Source organism: Glycine max, chromosome 4 (genome assembly GCF_000004515.6).
Source record: "Glycine max cultivar Williams 82 chromosome 4, Glycine_max_v4.0, whole genome shotgun sequence".
In the NCBI taxonomy this organism is placed as follows: domain Eukaryota; kingdom Viridiplantae; phylum Streptophyta; class Magnoliopsida; order Fabales; family Fabaceae; genus Glycine; species Glycine max.
The window spans coordinates 1697951-1710015 of record NC_016091.4 but is presented as its reverse complement, the minus strand read 5'-3'; the positions used below and the strand labels follow the sequence as shown (position 1 = coordinate 1710015).

The following is a 12065-nucleotide window of genomic DNA, read 5'->3' as shown; positions in this document are numbered from 1 at the left end:
ATTCGGACCTTGAATTACTTAGTTAAAAAACACAAACCGATATCACTTATATAAGCATTGTTGTTGGTGTTTATGACATATGGATGTTCATATGTCATTACTCTTGATAAAATAGATGAACACTCCACACCTATAACATGATAACAAGAAAACAAGGTTAAATTACAATTTTGCCTCCCTTTAATTTCTGATTTGCAATTTTAGTTCCTAAAATTTAGAAAATTCATAATTTTGGGGTTCACGAAGAGGAGGTTTTAGGGTTTTGAGCCTAGGAAGAGGAGGGTAAGTAGGGGATATTGAAATTTTTGGGGGTGCAAGAACCAAAAAATGGGTTGCAGGAAATTCCCGGAGTCCTGTTGCTTTTACGTGAACGGATTTGTGAGGCTTTGATTTCACAATTATTTAAAGCCCAAACATAGATGGGCCGAAGGCTAGAGTTAAAAGGGCAAAAAATAATTAAAAAAATGCTTCTCTCTCTTCCTGTTCAGCTCTTCCCTGCATATTTGAGAGGATCACATCTTCATGCGAGACCTACTCGCACAGTCAGACTTTTCATTCCTTCACTATTTAGGAAGGCTCCAAAATAGATGAATGAATTAATGTTAGCTTGTTTTCATTCCTTTTTTTTATTATTTATTTTCAATCCTCTCTTGGAAGTTTCTTCTATTTTCAGTGATATCGAACATCATGGTAGAACATTCTCCATGAAAGTTGACATATAAAATATCAAACTATTAATTTATTAAATAAAACACAAAAAGTTGGCTGCAAGAGTATATAATGGACATCTTATTTAAATATTTTTTTTATATAACATGTGTCAATCCAAATTTTAATTTACTCGTGTTAGTAGCATACATCAAAATATATCGGATAATTGTCTTACAATTAAACATTTAGATCATACTGACGGGATTCAATCTCGATACAAAAACTTTCAAAAAAAACATACATCAAAATATTTGGATAAATTAAGAAAAAAAGCTATACTTATTTAAAGTAATTTTGTTGGTACAATTATTTTTGTGAATGTTTTAATTAAAAAGTATAAAAAAATATTTACTCTTTCTCTTATATATTATATATTTTTCAGGTAAATATGTTTTTAATCTCTTATTTTTTTATTTATCAAAATTGGCCTTAGTTTTTATGATTCAAAAACAATAGTTTTGGTTTCATACTTTATAAATGGTGAACTTCGACTCTTAATTTATTTCTAATAAAACTATAATAACACACTTCTATTAAAAAAAAAACATTTGTAACACTCACCTCTGGCCAGTAATTATCTTAAAAGTGGCCAAAAGTCATATCATCATCATCATCATTATTTTTTATTAATTTAAATAGTTAAAAAGAAGAAATAAAATAACAAAGCAAAAAATAAAAGAGAAAAACCTAAAGAATGAAGTGGATCCAATATCATGAGATTCTTGGTTGCCCATGGGGAGTTAAGAGATTTAACTAATCATCCGGCCACGGTGTAAGGTGTCTCATCATCTACTGCACCTAAAAATTTATCAATTTGATCCAGTTTGTAGCATTTGGGACCTCTCTAAATGAAGCATCATGTGGGGTTAGCACTTTGATTATGGCACCATTCTTGTTCCAGATTCAATTGACTTCCCTCGATTTCTTGTACTCCTGAAGGCTAACAAGGGAAGCCTTGACCTTGAGCCAATCAGCAGGTTTTGGCATGATAATAGCAATGTATCCTTCTCTGCCAGCCTGAAGGGTTGATGAAAATAAATTCATAAGGAGGAGGAATAGAAAAACCTTAGAGAATAGTTCATAGCACAAACTCGTGTATGCTCTAACAATCTCAACGACCCAAGTATTTAGCAGTAGCAACAATCATTTTGATAGAACTGGATAAGAAGATGAATATATAAAAGGACCTTTATACAAGGAACCCTTATTTGAGAGACCTAAACTCTCCCTCGCATTTCCTGATTACTCCCCTATCTGCCCCACAACTCTACCTACTACATCCCTTTATAAACAGTTCCATCCTAATCTATCATATTATCAATTACCCGACCTGCTACTAACTATTTCCCAACTAACAGATTCTTATTAGTCATTAACTAACTCTTAACGATATTTAACTATCAGGACTGAGGAGTGGGTCATTCCCTACTTTCCCTCTTCTAACACATATCAGACAAATCATTTTTCAAAATATAATGTTTCATACAGATGCATCTGCTAAGGTATAGTTATAGATTGGCTCCTTTCCTTCATAGGGTCTTGAGTAGATTGGAGATGGTATCAACCTTCTTAGGTGTGCATACATGAGGTGCATATCTACCCAAGTATATTTCTAGTGCCTTACATGCATTTTCCCACTATCCTATGAACCATAAACACAATTTTTTTTAACCATACTACCACAACCAACAGTTCTCAACATCTCTTTCTTGTCCTTTGTGAACTGTATTTGCATTAATGATTATACTAGTATTAGACTACAGCACCTATAAAATACCCATTGGTCACCATAAGTAAGACTTGAGTGAGACATAAATCTGGTATTGTTTCTGCACAAAGATCCTATTAGTTCACACTGAAACTTCAATAACAAATAAAAATTCCCTATTTAAGTAACCACTACAAGCCAAATTTGATTGTGATTTGTGAAGAATGTTAGCAGATCAAACATAGTTTTGGGTGTCATCATAAAATTTAAGATGTAAGGGGCAATACTGGTTTTCAATTCACCATTGTAATATGCATAATTGCTCCTGTTATAAGAAAAGTTTATCTATGTTATCCAGCATGAAAAAACAGGCTGGATAAGAACTTGGTTATTCTTACCGAAACATTAAGCAGTTCTGGCTGCTTGATTAGTTGTTGATTGATTTCTAAAAGGGAGCCTTTGACGCAACATCTATGAAAAATGACCACAAGTCAAGCTATCAGAAAGTTAAAACTTTAAAGGACATGAAAGAAGAGGAGTTGGCTTACTTGGCTAAGCACACAAACACAGACAGACACATAAACAAACTTTTAATCATATGGATGTATTATAATAGAAAATTTACCTCACAATATAAGTATCATTTTTGGTAGAAATTTTACACAGAGCCGTATTGGACTCAAAGTGTTGTGCGTTCTGCATGAAAACACATCCTATTAAAAGAAGGAGATGAAGAAGCTATTTTTCATAAAGTACAACGCACAAAATTCATTAAACAGTGACTTTATGGCACATGCCTTAGCGAGATCATCAACATATATTGCAAGGAATAAACAACAAGAAGCTCTGCATTCTCGTGAAAACGCCCTATATGATATAACAAGATAAAATTTGCAACTCAATTCACTTGGAGAAATAATGAAAGGATATCATTAACAACGACAAAGCCATTCATTCTAGACTTCTAGTCTTAAAAGTAATATCACTAATATGAAAGCATTTTTCAATTTTGCACTAAAAAACAGAGAGAAGGAGAGTGTGAAAATTCAAAATTGAGAAAATACGTACCTTCTTCCGCTTTCCAGTGACTTTTATCCCGCTGCGATCAGACTTTCCAACATTGAAATCAACGGCTGTGATTCCACCTTCATCATTGAAAGCAATGTGGGAAGGAGCCAACCCAATCACACACAAGCTTTAAGGTAACAACAACAGTTATAGAGAATTAAAAAAAAATACCAACACAATTCAATTCCAAGTAGAATCTCAAAAGAAAGAATGAATAGTATATACCCATTGGCGTGGCGGTAAACGTACTGATCGTGAGCTGGCTTCATGAAATCTGCAATTCAAATTAATTAATTAATTATCCTCATCAGAATTAAATGTTAACCGAACTAGAATCGAGGATTAGGGTTTATGAGAAAAATGTTATGTTATGTGAGTGTGTGAAAAGGATTACCTAGGGCGAAGTAAATGGCAAAGTTGGTTTCAACGGCGGAAGCAGGAGTGAGAGGAAGATTCTGCAAGTCAGGGACTAGAAGCTTCTGTAAGTCTTCCTCTTCCTCTTCGACTAGTTTGGTTTCTGAACAGTTCGATTCGTCGACGATATGGTCCTCGTTTATTGTTGACATGTTTTATTTATTCAAATTTAAATGAGAAAAATAACAACCGCGACAACCAGCCTTCTACAAATAGGGTAACAGTCGTAACTCGTGAGTGGTAACAGAGGTTACAGAACCACCTTACAAGTTACAAGTGAAGTGACAACAACAACGTATGATTGAGGATTCTGTGTTTCTTCTTACATCTGATTGGGCCTCACCCATTTCAATCCAATGTTGCCCACTGATGGGCCACGGCCTCCACATACCTCCTTTTCAATCTGACTTAGGATTGAGGATTCTTTCCGTGTTGCTATTCTCACCCCATCATTTGCTATTTTCTCTACCCATGTGCTGAAAATTTTCTTATTTATGAAAATACCCTATTGATGGAACCATGGAATCGTATTAATGTTTCGTACTTTTTGTACCGCCCTCATTAATATAACATAACGGGAATGTGTTTTCTTTTTGTACTTTTTGCACCTGTCATTATTATAACAAAAATGTGTTTTCTTTTAAACTTTTTGAACTCCCTTGTTAATAAAACAGTGTTTCTGTTTGGTGTATAATAAAAGTGTATAATGGAAATATGTTTTTGTGATATATCCCAATGAGATACACAACAAAAATGTGTTTTCGTTGTGCAATTTTATTAAACACTAAACGAAAATATGATTTCATTATGTATCTTAATGACATACACTATGGATTCACATTTTTGTTGTGTACTTTTATTCAACATACAATGAAAATATGATTCTGTTACATATTGTCACACAGCAAAATCACATCTTTGTTGAACAAACACATGCCAAAAAAAGTGCACCACTCGTGGAGGCTAAGAATTCAAAAATAAGATAGTAGGGGGAGAAAAGTATAAAGGAAGTGAATATTTTTTTAATGTGTGTGTGCATGTGTGTGTAATCAAATATAAATTCATACAATACAAAACATAAGTTCTTAAAATAAAAGCATTTAAAAAACATAAAAATAGTTCAAATGTCTATCAATCCTTTAATTAAATAATTGTTAATATCACTACCACCACCATCATCTTCAAGATCTTCCTGGGTTGACAAGTAATTTTCAACATTGTCATTCAAAACCAAATTGTCAATATTAAGTGCATTCAAAGTTAGATCACTTAAACTTCCTCAAACCAAGTTAATATTGCTCCCACTATCACTTTCGCCTAGAGGTTGCTCAACTTGGACATTGTCTTCATAAAAGATATCATATTCCTCTTCTGTTATTCACACATCATCAGATTTCATATCTTCAAATGGAAGATCTAGCAACAATTTTTCTTATTTGTCTATTTTTCACCTTCAAGTTATACATCACATAAACCAAATCATTCATCTTTTTTTTTATGCAAGTAGTTTTTTCTCTTTGCATGAACCTATAAATAATATAAAAAGCTGAAGATTATAACTTAACTCCAAGTTTGATTCGATTTTATCGAGTTTACTTCGATTCTATTGAGTTTTTTATCGATTCTACTCGATTTGTGATTTTACTCACGATTTAACTCGTACGATTTTATGTTGATTTTAAAAAAATCTAATGATGCAAAATTTGATCAAAATCTAATCATTGATAAAACATGATGAGAAAAGTCAACCTTGATTTTGATCAAATTTTTTAAAAATTACGATGAAAAAAAATAAGATAAAATTGAAGTAAAAATAATTCCACTTCTATCAAAATCTGTTTTACAATAATTAATTTCTTAAAATCAATTTCATTCAAAATTAATTTTGTTATCTCGAATCCAATTTAAATTTGAACAAGAATGCGGAACAAGAACAACCCATCGAGAACTCGTATATTGTTGAATTCAACGCGTCGAAGCCAATTGTGTTGGTGACGAATAGTGATGGCGTGGATTCCCCTGACGTTTGTGTTCCTCGATCGTGAGTTTTCCTTTTCACCTATGTAATTCGTTAGTTCGTGAAATGGTTGCTTAGAGACAAATCGGTTTCGGTTCTAAGAAAATCGTGGAAGTTGCTTCTGCGAAAGTTGGTTGTGCTACCGCCTTTGAGATTTCATGTATTTATAATTTTAGGTTCGTGGCCTATAATAAAATTGATGCAGTCACATGAATTTAATTGTTGTTTTGTTGTTTATAATTCATGTATTCCTCAATTTTAGTTCTAGTTTTGGTGTGGTATCAATTTGGTTCTACAATGGAATATCAATCGGTAATTTATATTCATGTCTTAGTTTGGCGCACTATTTCTATCATTTCCTTACTTCTATGACTGTCGTAAATGGTATTGTACTATAGAATTGCATGGATGAGTTTAAACTGTTCGATGTATTTTATGATCCAAATGATTAATAAGATCAAATAAAATTTTCCACTCATAAAAAACTAAAAGTCCAATAAAATTGTTTGCTAAACATACACACAATAATTATTACTTGTAAAGTCATAAGTATTTTCTAATTTTTTTGAGTGTTCACAGTGTAGAATGTTTACACCAATATATAATGTATCAAAATTATATATATATATATATATATATATATATATATATATATATATATATATATATATATATATCTTTTATTTTTTATAAGTGTTAATGATACATTTACTAATTTAATAAAAAATATTATTGTTAGATTAAACTTTATTAAAAATCATGAAGTGAAATTTATAAAATGAAATTGATATAATTTTTGATAAATTTAAAATAATAATAAAATATGAAAAAAAATAATACATGATAATCTTACCATATCATCCCAACATGTTGATAAATATTTGTGTTTTAATTTAAAATTTATGAATATATATTAATTATATTAATTCTATTTTATAAAATAAAATATTTATTTTAGATTTTCTTAAGATTTTGTTGTAACGAGTCAACAATTTGTTAGGGTTGTTTTGATACCTCTAAATTGTTATCTAACGATCATATTTTCCAACAGTCATGTATCATTCTGTTGTTGCATAAATGCTTATATCTCTTCCTCTCTAGAGAGAGAATACCGACAGAGTTACAGTCTCGTTCCTTTCTCCCTAAAATTTTATATCTCTTCTCTTGTAAAAACTTATTTCTTGAGAGTAAGAGCATGATTGTTCAAAAGGTTCGGGGATCCTTTCGTTGCACACGATCCGAATCAACGAGTTGTCGCTTGGGAGAGGAGGGCAATCAAATTTTTCTACCAATGCATTGGGGCGTTTTCTCTCTAAAGATCACGTTTACGCACTTAAACCCACGCTAAATTTTTCTTTCCCTAATTTTTTTTCCTTGTGCTTATTGTATGTCATAATGCATTATTCATGTTGTCAATTAAATTTATTTTACTACTGTTATTTTGTTATTTAATTCAAGATTATGCATCTTCTTCGTATTTATTTTCTTTCCTTTTTTATTTTATTTTCCAACACACAAAACATTATAAATGATAAATTTATTAATTTTATAATAATTATATTTAAAATCACACAAATGATAATTTATATCTAAATGATAATATAAACTGTTTTACATGACCATTAAATTCATAAAATATTTTATAAAAAAAATAGTCTTGGTGACATTTTTTTACTTAAATAATAAAGCAATCTCGTTTTCAAGAGAAAATTCAAATAAAAAACTATTGTGCTTTTTTAAGTGTGTGATGCAACTGACGACCTAATAGTCTGGTATGCAGAAACAACGATTTCAGGGAATTAGTGTGGTCCCAATTCCCGCAATACAGCTGTACTAAAAACTCAACAAAAGTGTTCGCATAACAACATTTTATAGTATGGTATGATTCAAACTCTGAATATGTTTACTTTTACGTGGCTTACAGCTGACATATAATTCCTTATAAAATAATAATTCACGTAAATGCAATGCCACTTTGGGCTCCTTCATTAAGGACATCAAGTTCATGGGTTCGGTCTCACTATATTTACCCAATTCAAAAGCAGAGTAGATAGGTGGCGGGCTGCTCCCAGTAAAATAATAAGCACGCCACTGCCGTTTCGTCCATGAGAAAGTCCAAAACCCACAACTCAATAGTTGTTTTGGGCCCTTAAAACTGGACACTAGTAGGGAAAGTCTGGCCAAAAGCCCAATTTGATGGAACAACGTCTTGGAAAAACCTAGTTACACCATCGGTGGTTGTGACCCTGAAGGACAAAGATTGACCATTCAAATACGCATTGGATTGCCAATTAGCTCCCCAGTTTCTTGACATAGTCATCCATCCAGTTTTTGAGCCTTTGATAGACACAGATTGAATAGATCCAGCCCCTCCCACGTTGCTGATCAATACAAGCTCAAAGTAGTCTCTCCCATTCACACTGAACCTAATCCCTCCCTTCTTCACGCATGGAACCCTGCAAGCAAGACAACGTTAATTCATTTGCCACCTACAAAAAATGCTCACCTTATATTCATGTCTATATCTAATTGAGAAAATCATAGCAACACATTTCCAGTTCTATATCTCTAACATACTATTTTTACCACATTATATTGTTGATTGAAATTTATTAAAAATCTTAAATTTTTTTCATCTCATATTTTATTTAATTACATATTAGAAACAGAATCTAAATTATAGTCACCCTAGATAAAAAAATAGGTTAAAAGTTTCACATATGTAATATAAACAAAGACAAAACATATTTAAATCTCACATTGTTAAAATAATGTCGACATAGACTACATAAATAGAAAACAATCCTAATACCAATTTTTTAAGATTAAATTAGAATTAACTTACTTTTTGACACTACCTCTTATAATTTAATAAATTTTAATCAATAGAATGTCTGTCTGTTAGAAAAGATACATGCACCCCTCCGTCTAGTTTTAAAGGTAGTATTATAAGACAGATATTGAATAGAGTTCAAACCTTTGGAACAACACTGGCACGATCCCTCCTCGATAGATACCAATCTTTTCCCATGCGGGTTGAGCCATGTCGAAATGTTTGAGAGGTGGGTTGCACCATCCTCCGTTGTTGTTGGGAAGAGCAAAATTGGGAGGGCAGAAGTTTGTGGCAGTTATGGTTACTGATGCTCCTTTCAAGCACCATCTGGGATCTGTTTGATAATCGCATATGATTTTGTAACACTCCCCACATGAAGCTCCATCGTTAAATATGGCAGTACTTAATGCCGCTGTATCAGTTCCGTACCCTGTCGAATACAGATTCCCATACCCACAAGCTCCTCCTGCACTCATGCAAAAGGGAAAAAACTTTAAATTCTCTTACTTTGTTGTCGTTGAGTGACATGTCAAAAACATATTTTTTTTTATCAAATATAATAATTAGTGCATTCTACACTCAATCATGCGAGTACCATGATATATTTTACAGGGATCGTAAGGGAATTAAAATATAGAAAAATAAACTACTTAATTAGTTAACGTTAAAGGTTACTAGTACTATGACTAACCCATGGTCCCCGAGGCATCGCTACCTCCATAAAAAGTGGCATGGGCATTGGTCCATCCAGAAGGTGAGAAGGCGCTAGTGTTGATTGTGAAACAGCATAATACGAGGAAGCTGCAGACCAAACCAAACATGACTTTAGCCATTAGTATCTTTTTGCTTTACGACGCACTGAATATGCTCAAGTCAATGGCCCCGAGTGAAAAAGAAAGGATGTGATGAGAGAATTTGTATTAAGCACGGAGTTAGTGTTTAAATAAGGGATCAGAGTCGCTAAGGCAACGATGCCACATGTGAATGCCGCAACAAGAAAGAACTGAGAAAAAAAAAATCATTTACTTGCATTATATTTGTGTGTGCATATCGGTACAGTTCTAGATGCCATTCAATTATTCCCACGTTCTCTCGTCTGACACCTCCCTTCTTGCTCACATGCACAAGAGCCGTGAATGCATCCAAACAAATCCAACGATTCATTGCACATCCCCATCTGGTCCTGTCTTTTCTTATTTTCCTTCTCAATCTTTTTCCCAATTTTAGTTCCATCGTTTCATTTGACTTCTTGGTTTGCAGCTATTTGCGGATAAAATGACAGGTAATATTTTTATGCAATGGAGCAAATGTCACTGATGGTCACATGCAAATGCTTGGCAATGTCATAATTAATGAGTAATATCCACATGTCCCATTTTGACTACTAATACAGATTGTCACGACTGTATTATGGTGCTAGAAGTCACAAGCTTAATTGGCAATATCACCGTTGATTTAATTAGAGAATACACAACGTGAATACATATAAGATTGGTTTGATGGATTGGATGGTTAAAAAAAAAAAAAAAGGAGAAAAAACTATGTGAGTTTGATCCCTCCTTCAAACAAAAAGTAATAATAAACTAATAATTGATATTTATGGATAAAAATAAAAATAAAATACACAATGTGTCATCTATATTATGTGCATCTAAAATCACAGTATTGGTGGTTGGATATATATTGTCTCATTTGTGAAATAAAATACTGAAAACCTATCGAAATGATCATTACTTGATTTAATCTAGTGATGACTGGTCGGCACCGTCAAGCAAAGCGAGCGACAATGAAGTTCACATTGGACGCATAGGCAACTACAATCAAGATATAATTCAGTATTCACCGGCTTTCCAATTTTTCTAACTTTCGTAATTTTTTTAGAAAACTTTACTTATCACATTATATTTTTTTTTCTATTTTTCTCTTAATTATGAACATTGTTGAAAAAAAAAAATCCTGGAAATAATATTATTCATTTTTTTTTTACCTTTTTTTGTTTATTTCTGACTCTTTCCGACATGAGTATTTACATTCCAAAGACCAAAATGCTTGTCGGAGTACGAAGGGATATTCTGTGCGAAAAACATTCGAAAATTTTGACTGTATAACTTATATCATCAGGAACTCCTTTTCTTGAAATCTGTATTGGATTAGTTTGCTGAGTGTTTTTATAATGAATTAGAAATTAATAAATAAAATATAAAAAATTATGATAAAGATATATTAATTGTATCAAATTATATATTTAATGCAAAAAAATATTTTTAATGGGTAATAGAAAGTAAAATTATTAAAAAAATTACCGAAGCAAAATAATTTATTATTAAGAAATATAAAATTCACATACTTTTTATGATGCGAATCTTTATTTAGAAATACTTTCGGTGCAAATAATAATAATAATAAATAGAATAAATAAATAACTGTTTTGCACCATATAACACTTTTCAATTAATTTGCAACAATATGTGAATATTCACATATATTGATGATATCCTCCCATATAAGTTGTTTAACGGTACTTTAATTTTATTATTGTTTTTTTAAATAATTCAAATTCTATCCTTATCATATATATAGTTTGAGTAAACATCTTGCCACTTCTTGCAAGTGAATGTTTGGACGATTCAAACAATTTGGAGATCTGATAAAAAAAAAATCTTTTAAAAAAATTATAAAAAGGGTTTTGTAATCAATAATCATAAGTGTAAAACTCTAGGGTCTGATCATGCCTCCAACATAATTGTCTCCAAAGGAGGAGACATCTGAGAAAAAAAAGTGTAAAACTCCTACGAAACAGTTTAAGCCTTGGGACATTAAATAAATATTTTTTAACCTTTTTTTCATTTTTTTTGCCAATAATTATTATTTTAAGAAAACTATTTTTTCATACGAAAATGTTATGTACAAAAACGTGATAAAGTTGGGTGTCATAATTGGGAAAAAAAAATAAATTACAAAAAGTGTTTGCTTCAATGTCATTATTTCCAGAGTACCAATATCTTTATACTTTTCATTGTGAACCAAGAAAAAAGTGAAAACTGTCATCAAACATACATTAAAAAAGCATAGAAAAACATTAAATTACATCATAATTGAATTAGAATTTAATTTTAATCTATTTTAAATTTTACAATCCTAAAATATTTCAGAAATTTATTTTCATTTTCTAAAATATAAAACATGAATAGTATACAATATAAATGAACGGACAACAAAAGTAATCCTAAAGGTCATTTAGCAATTAAAAATAATAAAGTCTTAAACAAACAATAGTTACTCCAAAGTCCAAACACAAGTAATGGGATGAATCC

General features: G+C 31.4%; 2 protein-coding genes across 4 annotated transcripts; both read right to left on the bottom strand.

The window, feature by feature from the left end:
* Positions 1-1310: 1310 nt before the first annotated feature.
* LOC100306155 (uncharacterized) lies at positions 1311-4206 on the bottom strand. 2 transcript variants are annotated; one of them, NM_001251504.2, is made up of 6 exons: positions 3882-4190; positions 3713-3761; positions 3488-3614; positions 3045-3115; positions 2818-2890; positions 1311-1728 (listed from the first exon to the last, which is right to left on the bottom strand). In NM_001251504.2, the coding sequence occupies exons 1-6, from the start codon at positions 4051-4053 to the stop codon at positions 1615-1617; spliced, it is 606 nt and encodes a 201-aa protein (NP_001238433.2). In that variant the 5' UTR covers positions 4054-4190; the 3' UTR covers positions 1311-1614. The 2 variants fall into 2 exon arrangements, with proteins under 2 accessions (NP_001238433.2, XP_006577763.1); XM_006577700.4 differs by lacking the exon at positions 2818-2890 and having other exon boundaries at positions 1313-1728; positions 3882-4206.
* Positions 4207-7771: 3565 nt separating this feature from the next.
* On the bottom strand, positions 7772-9725 carry LOC100527629 (putative expansin). 2 transcript variants are annotated; one of them, XM_026128080.2, is made up of 3 exons: positions 9467-9725; positions 8896-9217; positions 7772-8374 (listed from the first exon to the last, which is right to left on the bottom strand). In XM_026128080.2, the coding sequence occupies exons 1-3, from the start codon at positions 9582-9584 to the stop codon at positions 8068-8070; spliced, it is 747 nt and encodes a 248-aa protein (XP_025983865.1). In that variant the 5' UTR covers positions 9585-9725; the 3' UTR covers positions 7772-8067. The 2 variants fall into 2 exon arrangements, with proteins under 2 accessions (XP_025983865.1, NP_001241931.2); NM_001255002.2 differs by having other exon boundaries at positions 9443-9658.
* Between the last annotated feature and the right edge of the window lie 2340 nt (positions 9726-12065).

Bases quoted from the DNA above. Each gene is read 5' to 3' on its own strand.
- LOC100306155 (NM_001251504.2), bottom strand. From the start codon at position 4,053: ATGTCAACAATAAACGAGGACCATATCGTCGACGAATCGAACTGTTCA. The intron at 3,615-3,712 runs GTATATACTATT...GTTACCTTAAAG, and splicing joins GTTTACCGCCACGCCAATGG to CTTGTGTGTGATTGGGTTGG. The intron at 2,891-3,044 runs GTAAATTTTCTA...CATTTTTCATAG, and splicing joins AATGATACTTATATTGTGAG to ATGTTGCGTCAAAGGCTCCC.
- LOC100527629 (NM_001255002.2), bottom strand. From the start codon at position 9,584: ATGGCTAAAGTCATGTTTGGTTTGGTCTGCAGCTTCCTCGTATTATGC. The intron at 9,218-9,442 runs GTTAGTCATAGT...GCATGAGTGCAG, and splicing joins CGATGCCTCGGGGACCATGG to GAGGAGCTTGTGGGTATGGG. The intron at 8,375-8,895 runs GTTTGAACTCTA...TCTTGCTTGCAG, and splicing joins GTGCCAGTGTTGTTCCAAAG to GGTTCCATGCGTGAAGAAGG.